Here is a 20,221-nt window from a genome sequence, read left to right on the forward strand (position 1 = left end):
ACTGACAGGTTAAAGGTCACCATACTCTAGGGGAGGGAAGGAGGAAAGAGTTGCTTCCCCCACACATAATCCATTGTCTTGGGGTTTGTGGTTTCTTTTTTTTTTTAAAGAATGAATTTTCCCCAAGTAACAGTTAAGATCCCCCTCTTTAATAAAGGCAAGCCAAATGCTTTCAAGGGAGATAAGACTGAGTAAAGAGAAACAGCTGCGTTTAGTCAAGGTACTTGTTTTTAGCATTTCCAGCTGAATTGGAGCATCAGCAGAGCACTACCCCATAAAAACATTTCACATGGGAGAACTCAGGAGTCCTTGGGGTAACCCAAAAGAGAAGATAATGAACAAATGGGGTGATATTCCTGACAAAGAAATGGGGGGGCATCAAAGGATGGATTAAGACACATGGTTTGAGACATAGCCAATGTGTGGATTTGTTTTGCTTGAATGTGCTTATTTGTTACAAAAGGGAGTTTTTCCCTCCAATTTGGGGGACTGATTTGGGAGCCACAGAAAGAAAGACTAACAATATAGATGCAAAAAAAATGAAGCAACGAGGATCAACGTACCATTAAAAAAATGTAGAAGAGAACAGAGAGGTTCAAAAGACAAAAGTCATAAACAGGACAGCTTTGAAACTAATGTGTCAAGTTTATTATTTTTCTTTTAAAATGCAAGCTGAACAGCTTTGAAACTAATGTGCTGGATTTATTATATATTTTCTAAAAGGCAAGCTGTATGTAATAGGGATTTGTGGTTTTATGTACAATCCCCTCTGTACTTCTGTGTATATGGAATTGCTAAAGTTTGATGTTTTTCAAGTATAGAACCACAACAAAAAGCTGTTTTTAAAAAAATAATACAAATGGGGGTGATAAAAGTCACCATTCCTTGAGTTTTAAATAGAAGGGTAGATCCTCTCTCACCAGTGGCCCTCCACCCATCTCCAAATCTTGCCTGTGTTTACAAATCTCGTCCCAAGCTCTGCATCTCTGAGAAAATGCGCTACAATCTTTTACATAATTGCCACCTCATCTTGGAGAGGAGAGAAAGGCAGCAATATCCTCCTCCCCCTCCAACAACTTCAAACATGTTGCCTGCCCTCATTTTCTTGCAGAAACGGGCTTTTTCCACCGAAACATGTTTTATGTGGCAAACTTTGTTTTTTTCTGACATCTGGCACCAATATCATCTGGCAAGTCTGGAGTTACTGTTCCGTTTTTGAACTCCTGCCATGTTGAGATTACTCAACAGGGCCCAGGTTCCCCCTCACTCCACCCCCTCCCCAAGTCCTACTCCTCGTAAGTTTTTGGTATTTTGTTGTTTTCTGGTTTCTAGGACTTAATGTTTTCAAAGGGTTGTCATGAGGTGTTTGGGGGGGGGTGTACACAATTCCCTAGCCCCCCCCCAAAACACAACCAAAAGAAGGAACTGGATAAATGACTTTGGAACTGGAAAGCAGAGATAAGACAGATTCGAAGGGCCTGGGTTACAGCCTGATCCAATCAATAAAGAATTTGAGAGTCAACCGTTTGTGCAAGTCTTTGTGCATTAAATGAAAGGCAAAGGCTTCAAAGACATGCTTATTAAGTGTGCCTTAAAAAGAAATCAATGCCAGATGTGACCAAAGCTGCTGGGTTAGTCTTTCCTCCAGTCCCTGCTTGCTCCTCGGAACTCAATGGCCCTTTTCCCCCTGAAGTTCACCTGCAGTTTCACTCAAAGTCCAGCCAAAAGTCAAAGCTTAAGATCAAAATGAATCCCTGGAGGTGCACACATTTGTGTGATTAGTTTCACCTCAAGTCTGTTCAAGATAAAAAAAAAAAATAGGGGGAGACACAGTTTAAAATCTCTTTTATAACTGTTTGGTATTGTCTCTACCTACAAGTAAAAGGGAAGACATCTAAGCCTAGAAACATCTTACTTAACAATAACTTACATATTTCTCCTACCTCCAAAAAGAAACAAATTAAAAAAAAATTTCTTAGGAATCATTCTATGGAATATTGTAAAAAGTAAACTACAAAAGCTTCTCTCAAAGTCTGGCGAATGGCAAATAAAAATGAATCCCTGGTCTAAAGCCTCCCGTGGTTTCAATGCCTTTGTCCATCTTTGGCTAGTTTGTGCCTGGAGGATCAGGGGGGTCTCATTTTCACCATAGGGCAGGCACAGCTAATACCCTGCTGCCAAGATGCTTCATGAAGCTAGAAGTTGGAAAAGAACCAGCACTTTGCCAAAATAGGATGTCTTCTTCAAGGCACAAATTGTGATCTTGCTAATGATCCAGTTAGTCAAGAAAGAGATAAAATTGAAACGACAAGGGATGCCTTTAAAAAAAAAACAAATCAAGGGGAAGGAGGAGTCAGACATCCTATATGAGCTGTGCATTATTTTAGAAGTCTTAGGGAAATTTTTCATTCTTATTTGTGGTGATCTGGAAACACTTCCATAACATTAACAGAAGGCAACCAAAGTCTATTACATGGAAGTCAAAATAATTATGGGCTTGAGTCTACAGAAATAGGAAAGGTGGACTTGTCAAAAACTCAAACTTGCCAATAAACACACATGAGAACTTTCTTGAAGTGACCCTGACTTTCTGGATAAAGGAAAAATGTTGAAACAGTTCTATGGGTATGCCAGGCAAAAAGGTTGGTCTACAGGTACAATTTCCCCACTAATGGCCTCAATCCTTTATTTTTCCTTTGGAGTACAAAGGATAAACTATCTTCTTCCTTTCCTCACCAAAGCTACTACATTTTCCTTTCCATCGAAGAATACAATATCCTTAAAACTCATTCCAGGCTCCAAATGGCCTTGCAGTAGAACTGAATATAATACTTTCCTGAGGAGAGAAGGGAATGATCAAATATGAGCCCCATATTTGGAGTCAAAGATCCCAGGTTTGAACTATGACTCTGCCACTTACTATTTTGAATTTGATTAAGTTGCTTAACTTTTCTAGGCCTCAGTTTCCTCATCTGTAAAAAGAGGAGACAAGCTAATCCTTAATATCCTTTCCAGTTTTAATTCTATGCTCCTACAATCCCTACCTGTATTGGAAGAGGAAAAAGTATAAATAAGATTCAAGCAGTCCCATTTACTACAGAGACTTGCCAACACCCTTCCCTTTTTCTAGTGGCTTATTTCTTCCCAGAGGTAGGGGGAAAAGAAGGAGAGGAAGAAATGTGGGACAGCCAAACACCTCCACAAAATTTTGCAACCTGGTATCCTCAGAAAACATTTTTAAAGTTTACCTTCCCTTCTTGTATCGCTCCCCTCACCCCCCATCCCTCCTGGGTAGAGCCAGGCTGAGGAAGGTTCCTCATGATTCTGGCTCTTAGTTCTAAGCAAACAAATCCTGAAGAAGAAAGAAGCCACAAGATTCTTACCTATAATTTCCCTTTTTGCTGAGCTGCTCTTTAAAGTGGCCAAGTGTCAGACTCTGTGCCTTCAACATTCTCCTGTACGGAATTTCTTCTCCACAGAAAAAATAAGTGACGACCAGCTCACTGGCCTGAAGGGAGTGAACACTTGCCAGTTTCTTTGGCTCTCTGTGACTGAAAAAAAGAAGAGATGCAACAGGTTGGGGCAAATAAACAAATGCAAAAGAAAAGGGGAAAAGTGGGAAAGCACCCTTGGTAGAGATAGAGAGAAACTAGAACTTCGAGTCTGAGGGAGGGTCTCTTGCAGATGTGTCAGATGTCCCCAGCCAGAGTTGAATCCATGTGTCTCTCTCTGGTCAAGGGGCTGCTTCCTCAGAGATGACTGCTAATGTTTCTATGGTTCATTCTTTGATCTACATCATCTTTAGTATAGGGATTCTTTTTTTTTAATTTTCTAATTAAAGATTTTATTTGAGTTTTACAATTTTTCCCCCAATCTTACTTCCCTCCCCTCACTCCCCCACAGAAAGCAATTTGCCAGTCTTTACATTGTTTCCATGTTGTTCATTGATCCAAATTGAGTGTGATGAGAGAGAAATCATATAGTATAAGGATTCTTGACCTTTTTTATGGTCCCCTTTGACATACTGGTAAATGTTTTTAAACATATATAATAAATTTAAAAGTAAAACAATTATATTGGAACACAATTATTAAAATATTTTTTAAAATCCCAGGTTAAGAGCCCCCGATTTAGGAATATTTAGTCACCATCTAAATTTGAATATTTTCTTCAAAAGCTTTTTATTGATTTTTTTTCTATTGCAGTCACCACAGGATATGTTTAATATTTCTGCCATTTCGTATATTTTTGTAGATAGGACATGGTAAATGTTTTCTACTGGGCCATTTTTTGGAAGTAAGGTTGGGATATACAGGGAAAGGGTTTTTTGGCCTTTTTTTTGATTCTTTAAATTGCATTATGACCCCCCCCCAAACTCTTCTGATGAGAAAGAAAGAACTGGATGGCCAAAGAAGTCCTCTCTAAGGATGACTTAGATATAGGCCACAGAATCAAAAAACATTGAGTACACTAAATGCCACGAAGCCATGTCCAGTGATACATTTGAAAAAATAAATATGTTCAGAGTGTTAGGAGGTCAGATATGAGAGCAAATACAGAAGACTATATGACTGTGGACTGTTTTTTGAGTGGTCTCAGAAAGAAAATGCTAAAAAAAAATCTGTTTCCTCTTAAGGAAAGTTATCTAGTCAAGTGGCTTAGTTGGGACTCTATTCAAAATCAAAAAGGCAGATGATAACTAAAGAAAACTAATTATTTTGATGACTTAAGATCATTATTAAGGAGTTATTGTTAAAAGAACCATCCCAAAATTAAACTAATCCATTATTCTTCGTCCACTTTGCAACAAAGTAAACTTAAAAGAAGGAAGACTTGGGAAAAGGTTTTATTTTCTGAGCACAAGCCTGTCTTTTCCAGGTATGGTAGCTGTATATCAACCTTAACTAACTAGCTCTTTTGTGCTAGAGGAGGCAATAATGTATACTCTTATGGCTCTCTTGGGTAAATACCTTACACACTAATCCTTTTGGCAATTTTCCAATAAGTGTGATTTTTCTCATACTTCCCATCTATGTCTTAGATCCAATCTAATCCCACCTGACTCCCACCTCCATTGGTTTTCATCTTGGAAATACAAACCAAAACAATCAGAAAAGATAAAGTCTGAGGGAATATAATTTCTGGATCAACTTGGAGATTGATTACCTATTCCTTTGTTTCCCACCTCCTCCCATATATGTATAGTATAGGCAAAAAAAAGTATGCAAACTTAAACTATGACTATATCAAGAAATCAACAATTACAGAGAAGAGGGAAGGAAGAGATGAGAGAAAGAGAAAGATTCAGAAGAAAAATGTTGACTATATGTACTCACTCTTCTGGGGCTAGGCTGGGATTGCAGAAGGAGGCACCTCCCATATGGCCAACAGTAGAGTGGTTTCTATCCTTCTGTTGATTTGATGTACAGCACCTAGGAGACACACAATGCATCACCATTCATGCTACAGAGAATCAGAAGAACATTAGGGTTTTTTGGCACAGTGACTAGAGTCCTGTATTTGAGGTTAGGAAGACCTGAATTCAAAAACAGCCTCAAATACTTACTAGCTAACCACCTGAGTAAGTCATTTAGTCTCTGCTTCAGTTTCCTCAACTATTAAATGGTGATGTTACAGGGTTATTGTGAGGATCAAAGAAAATATTATTTATGAAATGCTTAGTATATATAGTAGGTGATTAATAAATGCTTGGTTCCCTTTTCTTTCCTTCTCGCTCTAAATGCACTCCAAATTAGAATATGAGTTTGCAGATGCACTTCTATTTACCATAGAAACAAATAGAACCAACTTATTTTTTAAGACTCAACTAGGTCCAACTCCCTCATTTTTTTTTAAGATGAGGAAACAAATCCAAAAGTTTAAAAATTTACTTAAGGTCATACAGATCATAAATGCCAGGATATGAAGTTAAAATTATTTTGGGATTGACACTAAGGCTATGATGCTAAACTGGTGTTAGGAGAAAAAAAACCCATACACTTTCACCAAGAGGAATAAAAATGGACCTCCCAGTCAGTCAGTATCTGACAGGCTGATGTTTAGTGGAACGAATGAGTGTGGGATCTGGAGTCAAGAAAGAAACAGATTCAAATCCAGCCTTAGACACATGCTAGCCATATGACACTGGGCAAGTTATTTAACCTTTATCGGTTCTAATTTCTCCAGCTATAAAATGGGAAAGATGAAAACAATAGGACCTATATCCTAATGTTGTTGTGAGGATCAAATACCTGTAAAGTGCTTTCAAACCTTAAAGTGACATAAATGCTATCTTTTATTTTTATTTTTTTAATTTTTTTTTTGCAAGGCAATGGGGTTAAGTGGCTTGCCCAAGGCCACATGGCTAGGTAATTATTAAGTGTCTGAGGCCAGATTTGAACTCAGGTACTCCTGACTCCAAGGCCAGTGCTCTATCCACCGTGCCACCTAGCCGCCCCATAAATGCTATCTTTTAATCAAACAAACAGAATGTCCTTATTAGCCAGATGTATTCAATCTCATTTAAAAATTACTCTTAAAAATGCTAGAGTAATGGGATAGATTGGTGGCACAATGGATCAAGCACTGGCCCTGTAGTCAAGAAGTTCAAATGTGGCCTTAGAGATATAGCTGTATGTCCTTGGTTCAATCACTTAACCCTAACTGCCTCACCAAAAAAAAAAAAAAGGAAAAAAACAAAACAAAAATAGAATTCTTGGGTAGAGAAGCTTTTTAAGAATCATCTAAGCCTTATCTCTAACCTTTGGGAAAGCTTCATTTAAACTATTCTGTTTTCAGAATGTTTATAAGAAATGGGTTAAATGCTAGTTAGCAGGACAAATTAGTCAGGACTTTCCCTAGAGTTTGGGGAGAGGCTCAAAAGCTCACAAAGATTTCTAACAGTCAGAAACTAAATTCAGTCACAGTTCAGAGCCATGGAGGAGAAAATGAGGATAGTACTTGGGATTTGGGAAGATCTGAGTCCAAATTATGTCTCAGACATTTACCAGTCAAGTGATCTTGGGCAAGTCACTTAGCTTTTCTCAGTCTTAAGTTTCCCCATCTATAAAATGGGGAATCATAATATTCATCTTAAGGAATTATGATGATCAATTGAGTAATATAGAAAAAGGACTTTGAAAAGTTTAAAGGACTCTATCAATGCTAGATTATTATGTAATATCACTTGACTGGGGAAGAAGCATGGAGAGGTGGAGTTTGGTCTCCATTGGGGGTCCTGGGTTTGAATCTCATCTTGGGCACTTTCTAGTTGTGCATCTGGCAAATCATTTAACCTCTGTCATTCTCAGTTTCCTCATCTGTAAAATAAGAGTAATGGAGACTAACAGGCTTATTGGGAAGAACAAATAAGATCACATGTGTAAAAGTGTTTTGCGAACTTTAAAGTACTAGAAAAATGTGATGAGTCTTTCTGCTTGGTCAGAACAAAGCCAATCTATAAAATCAATTGTTTTTGTCTACTTACCGTTGCTTTGGGGGCTTGGACACTTCAGCCAACCTTCGACAAGCCTCCTCCAGCTGAGCAAGGGTGTTAGGGGGACCCAGGGGGGCCATGCCAGGGTCTTGTGTAAAAGGATGAGCATGGGGTATGGTGCGGGAGTGCCCAATACCACTACTCCACAGATGGGGGCGGGTGATTCGATCACCGATGGCTCCCCTGGTTGACTCCAAAGGACTGGGTTTTTTTGTATTCTGGGCACTAAAAAGAAAACAGGGAGAGAAAAAGGAATTTGTGTTAAAACACTGAAAAATATTACTTCAAGAGAAATTCCTAATCTGGAGAGAAAGGGAAAGGAGGGAGAGGAAAAGGAGAAAGGAGAAAGGGGAAGGGGGAAAGGGGGAAAACCTGCCACAGTCCAGTTCAACTTATAATATTAAGGAGACAGGAGGAAATAATTCTATTTGTTTTCAGCTTACTGTGTAAATTAGCTATTTCTGTAATACCTGTATCTAGACTGTGCCTGTCTAGGTGTTTACCTATGAGGCTTGTGCTTGTTTTGTCTCTCGCTCTCCAACATCCATTGCCAGACATTCTGGGACCTGTCTGCTTCGTTACCAGGTAGCTGCAATATCCCTGTCCCAACAGGGACTCCTTCCTTAGTTGTCAAGGCCAAACATGGTTCGGTCATCTTCCCATTTCGCTTTGATAGGGTATTACCTCGGTTGCTGAAAGAGAATCAAGAAGAAGCATACCCCCCTACCCAGTTAATTTCTAGGATTCTTAGAGGTTGAGAAAGGTGGAGTGGGGGAAATATCAGGAGAATGATACTTTTGCATCTGAGTCCACCCTCATTTCTCTCAAGGTCAGATTATAAAAGAGAGGCTAAAACTCATGTGATATTTTTGATAAACTTCAGAACCTCACTAGGTATTTGGTCAGAAGGACAGTCCCAAAGGGAGAATCTATGGTATGGTTGCCGCTTACCTGAACTGCTCCACTGGTCCCAATTCTGATCCCTTAGAGTGACTCTTGCATTTCGAACACAAATAATAATCTGTGCCCCCAAGACAGAAGCATTGCACCTTCTGAGCTGCTTCCACTTCAATCTGCTCCTTGGTTTTGGGAATGGTGTGGTGGTGAATGTAGTGGTGGTATACATGTTTAGTCATCTGCTTTGTAACAAAGCCTTTGCCAAGTGGGCAGAGTGCTGAGGCAACTGCTGGGGGTGGCAGCCGACCACCTGGTTGGAGTAGAGGGTGATAGTGGTGATGATGGTCAGGGGAATGGGAACGGGGACTGTGCCGCCCCATGCCTGGAGACTGACAGCCAGGAGTCTTCAGCACCCTTGACAGGTGGTCATCTAGGATAGCTTGTGGATCTTCTTCATAGCTGCCAGATGGTAAGAGGGAAAGTGGGTGCTGGGCAGCCATCTCCCGAGGGTTGACAGGTAACTCTGACCCTTCCTTCTCTTCATCCTGTAAGTTACAAGGAGAGGCCAAAAGGAATTAGCCAGAGCTGGTGTATAGGTAAGTTTAGAGAATAAGGAAACCTATTTAAATACCCTTTCTAATACACTCAAGTCTTGGGGCAGCTAATAGTACTCTGGAAGAGGATCTTCCACAACTAGAAAAAACTCATTCCCTATGAAGAATTGATTTGGCTACACCCACCTTCCACCAATTTCCCATCATTCTTCTTGCCCCATGGAAGACTTTGGGGTGGAAAGGGACATAGAGTAGGAGGGATAACAGAAAAGAAAGAAGGTGGGGGGTCGCGCGCACACACACACACACACACACACACACACACACACACACACACATAGAGAAACTAGCTAAGCCTCCTACCTCCTTGATTTGCTGGAGTCTCTTTTCCAGACTGTTCAAGCTTTCTTGTTCCTGCTTTAGCTTCTCCAGCCGGGAGATCAATGCAGCGGCAAAAATAGCAGGTTCTATGGGTGTCATCTCCTTGGGCAATCGGTGGGTTCTCTACAAAATACCAGGAAGGAAGGGACAAACCATGTTGAACAGGCAGGGCAAACGGAGGCAGCAGCTTCACCAGAGCTACCCTGGCCCTGCTACGCTCGTTGCATCTCCATGTTTGGATGAAAAGACGATCGCAACGAGGCAGGGGCTGCTTGGGATTTTTATGAGCCAGTGCTGTGGCCTCATGGAGAGCCATCGTCCCCACCAGCATTTGCCTTCGGCAGGAGCAGTTGGTCGCACTCTGAGAAGCCCTGCTTGTTCTCTCTGTAGTACAACCAGCCCATCAGTAGCCACTCTGAAGTAGAAAATCTTCAAAGACTGTTGTCAAACATCAAAAAAAAAAAAAAAAAAAAGCCCACTGAGGTGGGGAGGGGAGAAACCAACTCAAAGAATAAAAAGTAGAGTCTAAACAGAAAGAGTTGGAAATTAAAAAAAATAAGATTGGGAAGGGGGAAAAAAGGAGTCAAACTGCTCCAGATCAGAGAAGAAGTGGTAATTTATTTCCTGACCGCACACTGGGCGGTAGTGTTGAGGTAGTGTTGTCTCAACAGTGTCCTAGATCTCTCTCTTTTTTCCACCCCCACCCCCCCTACCCTCTCTTTGTACAGAAAATGAAGAAAGCTGCTGCAGGCTGGTAGCAGAACACTGCTGAGTCTGGCTGCCTGAAGCTGATCTGTCAAGGGAAAAGGGAACATCTCCAAATCAAGTACAGAATATAAAAAGGCAACAAGAATGCCTGCCAAAAGAAGCAAGCATGAAGAACACCCACTACCACCGAGTTCTCTAGCCACTTCCTATTATCTCTCCTCCCCCTCACCCCTAGCCCCCCACCCTCCTTACCCTCTCCCCCTAATTTCTCCCTCTCTTTTGAAGCGGAAAGCCAAGCTGCCAAGGCCAGAATTCTCCCCACCAGATGAGACAGGCCTCGCTACGGCAACCACTTAGCTGGAGAAATGATGTGAGGGGAGAAAAAGGCCACTCTGTTGGAAATTGTCATTCTTACACAAGCTGGCTCTATTCAGTCCCTGATCAAAGCGATGCCTTATGGAGAAAGTCGATTTGCACACCCCAGGACAAAATAATCTAATTTACAAGCTTGGGCTATAGAACTTTTCTTTATATAAACACACACACACACACACACACACACACACACACACCACCCAACCCCAAAGCCAGAATATCATATGGAGCTTTTTTTTGGGGGGGGGGGGAGATCAAGAGAAGATGCTCAACTAGGCTAAAAAAAAGTCTTGATATGTTCATTTTAAGAACAGATTAGTTTGTACCTGCTTCAGAAAACAGCCTTCACTGTTCAATCCCTCACACAAGGGCTCTGTGGAATTAGCAATTCACTGTTAATTTTCTAAAAGCAACATAATGGGAGTTAACTGGAGTTCCAGAAACTGGCAGGAAGAATTTGTAAACAGAGACATTGGCTATAAATTGACAACTTTCTTTCCCGCTCTGATTAAATTGCTTTCTTTGTCAACCCTAAAGTCTCAGGTTAACAAAATGAAAATGAGAAAGGGAGGACCAGATAAGCCTTGGAAATAAAGATGATGATCCACAAGTTTTATCCAGTTATGACCTGCCCCCTCCTCTCCAATAAAGTTAAGTAGCTTTGATGAGGACATTTACCTGGGGTTACCAAGGGGTCCTCACCAAATGTGAGATTTCACAAACATTACATCTACTCTGCAAGAAGCATAAGGATTCCTCTAACCTCATTTCACAATGAGACAGTTCATGCCCCCTTGGAAAGTATAAGAAGTTTATCAAGAGAAAATGGAGAATGTTTGGTAATTCTATTATCCTACTGAAATTAATCTATATTTTATTCCTTTATGTTCTTATGCATGAAAAAATTCAGAATTTATTGGATATAAGATTTATTGGAAGCTGGGGGAGGAAGGAATTTTCAAGATTAAAAGAATAGGAACATGCCCATCACCAGCCTTACTCTTCAGTCAATCCCTTCCCCAATGATACTGTTAGCAGAAAGACAACCTGCTTCTGGTTGTGTGAAAGAATGAGACACTGCATATAAAAAGTTATTCTTGAGGGTCGGATAGGATACTATTTAGCTTACATCCAGTGTAAGTTTTTGGAACTGTTTCATTTTTGTCTTTTTTAATCTTCACAGCTTAACATAGTACCTATGCACTGTAGACATTTAATGCTTAATTGGTTGATTTTGCATTTCCCATTTACTACTATTTAAAAAACCAAAACAACCAAATCCTTACCCTTCCACAGGTACTCTCCTTGCTCCCCCCTCCCCTGCCATACAAGAGGCTGTGACTGTTCCCAATTTAACTCCTCATATCTTCAGCATGGGTAGATCTCAGAGGAAAATGCCTTTCCACCCACTCTTTTCACACAATGCTCAGCCAAAACATGGCTGATATGGTTGTTTCTTTTGCTCCAGTCTGGTACTCACCGGGAAATGAGGTAGAGAAACTTGGCCATTGGCTTTCACACTGCGATGCATTTCTCTCTGTAGCTGTTTCTTGCTTCCCATTCTGTAAGGAGGGATTCCATCTCTGATAGTTTAAACAAACACAAATGTTCAGGGTTAAGTTGGGGCAGTTCAACAAATTGGCATCCAGAAGAGCCAAAATCTCTCATCTCAACCACACCAAGATGCTTCTAATTGATGAAGTCATATTCTACAATAAAATAACTCCATGCTAAATTAACCAGAATTAACTAAATCCTAAAACAGAGAGACTTCCTGAGGTCTACATACTCATCTGCCTCCCTCTACTTTAGGTCCAATTGTCCCAGACAGATAGTGATTAATTTTTCCTAACTTTAAAAAAAAATTCCCAGGATTGATTCATAGCTTCCTTTACACATGATTCCATAGTGAACAATCACTACCAATTCCTTCCTGTAACACTCTGAGATGAACTCTCATAAAGTATATTTGAAAAAAGAGATACCATGGTACTAGCTGACCTATTTTGAATGAACACAACAGGAGCCTAATCATCAAAACTCCTTTTCATTTCTGAATTTACCCCCTCTTCTAAATCACTTTAGTAATTGCTCTTAATTCATTTTCCTTGTTTTCTTAATTTGTTATTCAGTCTTGTCTTTTTGGACCCCATTTGGTATCTTTCCCCCCCTGAAGTTCCTAGAGTGGTTTGCCATTTCCTTCTTTAGCTCATTTTACTGATGAGGAAATTGAAGCAAAGGTAAATATTTCTTATGAAATACTGTTCCAGTAGCATCATCTCCTACAATTTGGAAATTTTGTGGAGAATACGGAGGACAGGGAAATAGAATCTATAATGAAAAATAATGAAGCAGGTCCAAACCAATTTAATAAATAGGTCCTTCTCTGCTCTTTAGTTTCAAAGGCTTCTTTCTGAGGGCATTATGTTTTCTACATGGAAGACCCTATGTTAGCATCAGTCTAATGACTGGCTAGATAAAGGTAAAAGCAAGAAAACTGTCCTGAATGTCCAAAAGGTACATTTAACAGTCACTCTGCCTTATAATCTTCTTTTAACCCCCTCATCCTCAAAGGAGATTGTAAAATCATAAGATCATGGAGGCACCTAGGATGCAAAGTGGATAGAATATTAGATTTTAACTGAGGATGACCTGAATTCTAATCCTATACCAGACTTCTAGACCCTAATTCTAATATTATATCAAACATATACTAGCTATATGACCATGGACAAATCACTTAATCTTTCTCAGTCTTAATTTTATCATCTGTAAATGGGAATAATAATAGTATCTAACTCACAGGATCCTTGTGAGGTTCAAATGAGATTATGTGTGCTGCTCTGCAAACCTTAATAAATGTTAACCTATTATTACCAATTTCTTCATTTGATAGATGAGTAAATTTATGTCCAGAGAAGCAACAGAGCCAAGATATCCTCTGACCCCCAAACCCAACCCTCTTTCCCCTGAACTACATGGATTAGGGATGCTGATTTGTTACTCTGTTCTCTGATGTTATATTTCTTCTCTCTAGGCCACTTTAAGGCAAGGAAATAAGGAAGGTGGATGAAAGGGGCAGGATGGAGGAGAAGAAATCAGGTCACTGCCAGATTTATAAGAAATAGGAATAGTGATTTTTAAAATCCCCACATCAATGTTTAACCTCAGTTAACTCCTGCTGGACAGTGAGGGAGAAAATAGAGGTTGTAACTTGTGCACTCAATAAATAGGTTTTAGAAGTCTCCAAGGAGATGTGACTATAAATTCCCAGGAGAATCTTCTTACAAAACAGCCCCACATTCCGGCAGTTCTTAAATGTCTGATCTGTCTTCTTGGCCAGTCAAGATTGTGGGCTTGAAGAACTACCAAATTTTAGGCACTAAATAGTAGAGTTAATTATAAACATTTTAGCTAACTAGCCTCGTGCCCAGTCAATCTGTTTCTATGGAACATTGGTTTTGAAGTGTGTTCTCGGTCAGATGCCATTTAAGTCGAGCCAATTAGCTTAGCCTTTTGACTCAGCTGTGTCTGACCTAACCTGAATGTGGTTTGACTGTGGCTTTGAAATATCAGACTCCTGCACACACGCCTTCACTCCCGTCTTCATTTGGCAACAATTCTGAAGCAAGTTTGTGATCTTGCCAAGATCAAAAGCCTGGTTTGTAAGATAAGGTAATATTTGAAGTTTGCTCAGTTTCATTCCCTTGTGTCCAAAGTCAAGCAATAAATAAGATATAAGCAACTAATGATAATGATAATAATAATGGTAATGGTAATAATAATAATAATAATGATGATGATGATGATGATGATGATGATGATGACAACTTCCCCCTCCTCCCCCTCCCAGGAACAGAAATTATCTTTTTTCATGATTCCACACTTAGATTCCACCCCCTCAAAAAAATAAGCTGATTCAGAGTATAAAATCCACCTAAGAAAGAGAACGGGAGTAGTCTGAACAAAGTCTACTTTGCTTTTTTGGCTTCTGGCAAGTATGCCATACTTAGAAAGAAAAGAGCCTGCTGCCTCTGATATTGTCAAACTTTAGACTGACTTTGTATATCATAGCTAAGCTCAGACCCCCTGGAATGACACTGCAATCTTTCTCTCTAAAACCCTAGGACTGAAGTTGAGGACCTCTGCTGGGATTCTAGACAGTGAACTTTTTTTAATTTAAATTTATATTGGTATCTTTTTTCTATCACCTTCATTTTCAAATAGCTTCTTCCCTATTTCCCCTCCCAGATAGTTTTAATCCTTATAATTAGCAATAAAAGAGAACCACAACAACAAAAATTCAAAATAACATCAACCAAGTCCAACATTATATAAAGGGTTCCACACCCACAATCCCGCCCCCCACCAAGAGAGGGGGAACTACATTCTCCTATTTCTTCTCTGGGGCCAAGTTTGGTCATTCTAATTTCACAGCATTCAGTTTGTTTTTTTTTTTTTTGGTTATGCTTCTTTCCATTTATATTTATTGTAGCTCTTCTATGTACTGTTTTCCTAGTTCTGCTTCCTGGCAGTGAATCTTTTAAAAAGTCATTTCTTCAGAGGCTGGAACTCTCCTAGTAACAGGCTCATAAAATAGCATGCTCACTGACCTACAGAGTTAGAAGAAACACATTCCCAGCCACTTTAAATATGGCAGCTTATTTTCCATTAAAATATTCTTCCAATAGGCTATAAGGGAGAAGAAAAAAAAAGATTTTTAACCCCCCCCACATACACACACACACACACACACACACACACACACAAATTCCAGCTTTTCTTGTCTCACTTTGCCACCTCCCACCCAGAATCTACAAATACAGCCTCATCTCATCATCTACACCTGAGACTCTTGCAAAAAGATGTAGACCCAGAATTGGTTCAACCAAGAAGGGAGAAGACAGCTTTTCCTAGGAGTCTAATGAACTCAAATCTTTAGCAGTCAACTGAAGCCCACATAGGATGCCCACCCTCCCCCCTGCCCTATCCCAATTCTCCTCCCCAAGCTTGGGGCTCCCAGCAGTCCAATCAACCCAGCTTCCCCAAGCTCCTCACAGTCTGCACTGTCTATTGTTACAGCAGGAAAAAACAGCCAGAGCTCTTTTCATGACTGCTTTACCAGGAGCTCCCATTCACTTGTTCAAGTAAATTTCAAAGAGGCCTGCTACCCTCTTATCCCCTTTAAGCTCCCCTAGACCAACAATGGACTGAAAGCAATTCAGTTCAGCTTTTCATCCACCACACATTTTATTTCTCACTTGGTGCTCTTATCTGTATAAGGCCTACAATTCGAATGGCTATGAAGAGAGGGTATAATCCCAGCCCTGGGAATCCCCTGTGACCCACCCTACACACTAGAGCAGAAATGGCTAGCCCCCTGAATACTCTGCAGGCAAGAGAACACACACACACACACACACACACACACACACACACACACACACACACACACACACAGAACTAGTCAGAAATAAAAGCTTCCTTGGGCCTGCATTCTGATTTAATCAGGACAGACTCTTGCCCAATGGTTCCAAAGTCTGACTACCTCACAAGAACTTTCTAATGAGTTCACTGATTTGTGAAATAGCAGTCAAAAGTAATCTATTCACATTGCTATTGGCCCTCTTTTAAAAAGCTTTCTTTTTAAATAAATTTTTTGACCCTTTACTCTTCCATTTAGACAAGGCTCAACTGGCCAGGCTGGTGGGGTTTTTCTTCATATTTAGGTTGTGACCTTGCTCCAGTCTAAGAGGTGCCACTATACCAACCTAGAACATAGGTTAGCTCTAGTCACAAAGACAATGGATGTTCAAGGATGATTTCATCGATCCCCTCACAAGCAGCTTCCACATGCAGAGTATCAATTCTACAAAGCATTTGGAAAGGGGCAAGTTACGGGTTTCAGTTTTTCCCTGGGGAAGGCCCTAAGATCAAACAGCATAAGCAGAATCACCTCCAAATAAAGCCAAGCAAGTATTTCCTCTGGGAAAGAGGGAAAGGAGATGTAAGAGGAAAACACACTAAGTCCATTTTTTTCCCCTCTAAAAATCTATTAATAAACTGAACAGACCTGACCACTAAAAAACCAATGGGGGTCAAAAAAAAAAGATACTTTGAAAAAACTTGGCTTTTTTTTCTAATTGTATATTTTAAAATGTGGATAAAAGCTCAAGGAAATTCAATCCCACATCCAATATTTTTCCAAAGGAAAATGAAAATCAAATCTATCATAACTCACAGAGACAGAAGTGGAAAGAATACTGGATTTGGGGTCAGAAGACCCAGATTCATATTTGACTTTGCTAATAATGAGTTATATTACTTAAAAGTTCTTTTCTCTTCTCCAAGCTTCAGCTGTAAAATGAGAAAGGTTATGCAGATAATCTTTAAGCTCTAACATTTTGTGATCAGGAATCAACAAATTTAATTCAACATACTTTGTAAAGGCTTATACCTTTTACAGTCAAGTCAATCAATAAGCATTGGCAGAGCACAATTGTTAGTTGTTAAAGGAGATATAGATATATTACAAAGGCCCTGACCTAATAGCCCTTTGTCATTTAGAAGGGCTGTATGACTAAAATACACTTATTCATAATTTTTTTTAAAAAAACCTAATTGCTGTTCAAGGTATGAAACAAAGTGGCATGAGATTGTCCAAGAAAAGGCTCTTACTAATAGAAATGATTATGTTCATTAAAAGGGAGGTAGGAACTCAAATAGGGGAGCATAAAAAAACATTTATGAGCAAAAGTTCAAAAAGATAACCAAGTTAAACTGAGGTATTTAAATGGGAAATAAAATGAGAAAGGATAGGAAAGGTGCCAAATTAGATGATGATAAATGATGATGATGCTTGTCCTCCATTATCCAAGAAGACCATGAAATCAGGGAGATGATGCCATGACAAACTCATGATTTGGAATTGATGGAAGGGGATATGCTAAGTCAAAAGCTCACTTTCTCCTCTAGAGACATCTTGGGTCCATGGTCAGATATGAATCAGGACCAGATTATAAAGGACTACAAATGACATGCAAAGGGACTCAACTTTTACACAAAAGGCAATTTGGAACCAAGGAAGACCAAACAGGAATGATAACTCCTTTCCTGTGCATTGGATTAGTGCAACATGATTATGAAGGATGCATTGGTTAGAGGCAAAAAGGTCAAGTAGAAAAAAACTTTTCAATAGCTCAAGAACACAGAAAAAAGAGGGGATGGATAGAAAGGATACTTTGAACACAGAATCAACAGGACTTGCTAAGCACCTAGAGATGAGAAGAGAAGGATAGATAAGAGTCAAATATAACACAAATATAGTCAATATCAGTGACTGAGGGATAAGTGATACCACTAATAAAGAAATATGTTTGAAGGAAAAGATAAATTTAATTTTGGGTCAGTTTGAGGAACCTCAACTGGGATGGCCAAGTAGAGAGATCTTGTAGGTGTTCTCTAGAAGAAGCCAGAGGTTTGGTCAGGGTTTCAGATAAAGACTGCTAAAGACTTGAGAATAAATGAAATGGCAAAGGAAAACATAAAAGGGTTAAGAACAAAACCTTCAAGAGACATAGGAGAATATGATGTTTCTGAGGTCAAAGGAAAAAGAAATCCAAGAGAAAGGCATGTTCTATACAAAATAATTCAGAAATTTAAGTTGAGTGAGTACTGAAAAAACTGTTGATTCTATGTTCAAAGTATCCTTTCTATCCGTCCCCTTTTTTCTGTGTTCTTGAGCTATTGAAATGTTTTTTTTCTACTTGACCTTTTTGCCTCTAACCAATGCATCCTTCATAATCATGTTGCACTAATCCAATGCACAGGAAAGGAGTTATCATTCCTGTTTGGCCTTCCTTGGTTCCAAATTGCCTTTTGTGTAAAAGTTGAGTCCCTTTGCATGTCACTAGACTTGATGATTACAAGGTCACTAGTGACCTTTAAGAAGGGCAGTAGGGCTATACATTACATAGTAAGTAGATAAGGAAAGAATGAGGGATGAGAAAGTAACAGGATGTAGGAACTTTAATTAAGAAAAAGGAGAGGAAGATGGATGGATAATTGGATGTTATAGAAGGGTCAAGGAAAAAAACTTTTTTTTTCTAATTAGCAAACCTGAATATATTTGTAAAAAAAAAAGAAACAGTGGATAAACAGAGATTAAAAATACATGGGAGGGCTAAAGAGGAAGGTAAAGATTGCTGAAGCAAAGACCTGCAGGAATTTTTGTGACCATAAGGAAAAAGAGAGTAGGTAATAATGACAAGGGGTAAAGAATGAAAGGGAAAAAATTAAGTAGTTCCTATCAGATGGTCTCATTCTAAGTAATCTGCTGTAAGGATATGAGTCGGCATGGGATAAGGTTAGGAGCTTGAGAGAGAACAAGATTGGAAACTGGGGAAATTAGGTAGGGAGTCAGTAACAACAGAGGAAAAGGATTTTTTTTTTAGGTTTTTTTGCTAGGCAATGGGGTTAATTAAGTGTAGCCCAAGGCCACACAGCTAGGTAATTATTAAGTGTCTGAGGCCAGATTTGAACTCAGGTACTCCTGACTCCAGGGCCAGTGCTCTATCCACTATACATCACCTAGCTGCCCCTGAGAAGAAGGATTTTGAGAAGCAATGAGGGCCTAATTGAAATGAAATCACCCTAAGTTCATATTATGTCTCTATTTCTTGGTCTACTTAATTGATTTCTCCTACTGCCATCCAAAAGCAGAGCATTTTCAAGGTGAAAATTACCCATATTTATGGATTTGCATGTTTGGAATGGTAGATGAACAAAAGAGTTTAGTGATTCAGTTATAATGGGAAGGCTTACGGAATCAGTTTAGAATGGAGAAAAGAAAACTTGAGAGAAAGAGATGGTAAGAGAAGGGAGAAAGTCACAATGCGGTCAAGAAGGTCTATATATAGCTAAATATACAAGGCATCCATGGACTAAAGTTCATACTTTCACTCACAAGAAAACCTTCAATTACTACTTAATCGTACTTGATAAAAAATCTTACATGTTTATCAAGTTACTAAACCTACAGTAGATTAGAAGTAGTAAACTGCAGAGGGGAGGAAATAATAAATATATCTGCAAGCTCAATGAGCCAACTATAAAATATGCCAGTCAAAAAATGCTAACTCTGCTTCATCAAGAAAGATGTAGCACCAAAATGAAAGGAATTCAAAAGAATAAGGACTCATATGTACCAAAAAATATTTAAAGCAACTCTTTATTCAGGCATCAAAGAACTTGAAACTAAGTGGGATGGTGCCTATCAACTGGAGAATGACTGAACATGTTATGGTAAATGAATGTAATAGAATACTATTGTGATATAAGAAATGATGAAAGGGATGGCTACCAAGAAACTGGGAAATTTTGTATAAACTGGAATAGAATGCACTAAGCAGAAATCAGGAGAATAATAATTTACACAAAAAACAACAATATTGGAAAGATAACTTTGAAAGACAAACTTATTCTAAGAACCACCCTGATTCTGAAGACTGATGATGCATGATCTGTGTTATCCACATCCTGTCAGCGACAGGACTCAAAAGTACAGAATGAGACTACTTTTACTGCTATTACTACTACTACTAATAATAATAGAAATCATTTTATGTAGCACATATTATGTGAGATTCTGCTCAGTGTTTTTAACAAATATTATCTCATTTGATCCTCTCAGCATCTTTTGTTGAGGCAGGTGCTATAATTATCCTCAGATTTAAACTAAGATTTTTCTAATTTCTGAACACTACTACTAAGATGTTATGCATTTCTGGGCATGGACAATAAACCTGACAAT

The 20,221-nt window shown here is 39.2% G+C and overlaps 1 protein-coding gene across 4 annotated transcripts in view; it reads right to left on the bottom strand.

Moving 5' to 3' along the window:
• Positions 1 to 20,221, bottom strand: part of AXIN2 (axin 2) — a 44,059-nt gene that overhangs the window by 8,423 nt on the left and 15,415 nt on the right. For all 4 annotated transcript variants that reach the window (XM_074224735.1, XM_074224734.1, XM_074224733.1 and 1 more), the window contains 7 exons: positions 11,891 to 11,993; positions 9,310 to 9,450; positions 8,447 to 8,937; positions 7,999 to 8,187; positions 7,487 to 7,720; positions 5,337 to 5,432; positions 3,384 to 3,551 (listed from right to left, as the gene is read on the bottom strand). In XM_074224735.1, coding sequence (XP_074080836.1) covers positions 3,384 to 3,551; positions 5,337 to 5,432; positions 7,487 to 7,720; positions 7,999 to 8,187; positions 8,447 to 8,937; positions 9,310 to 9,450; positions 11,891 to 11,993 — 1,422 coding nt within the window. The remainder of the gene's footprint in view (positions 1 to 3,383; positions 3,552 to 5,336; positions 5,433 to 7,486; positions 7,721 to 7,998; positions 8,188 to 8,446; positions 8,938 to 9,309; positions 9,451 to 11,890; positions 11,994 to 20,221) is intronic.

Source organism: Macrotis lagotis, chromosome 2 (genome assembly GCF_037893015.1).
Source record: "Macrotis lagotis isolate mMagLag1 chromosome 2, bilby.v1.9.chrom.fasta, whole genome shotgun sequence".
Classification (NCBI taxonomy): Eukaryota; Metazoa; Chordata; class Mammalia; order Peramelemorphia; family Peramelidae; genus Macrotis; species Macrotis lagotis.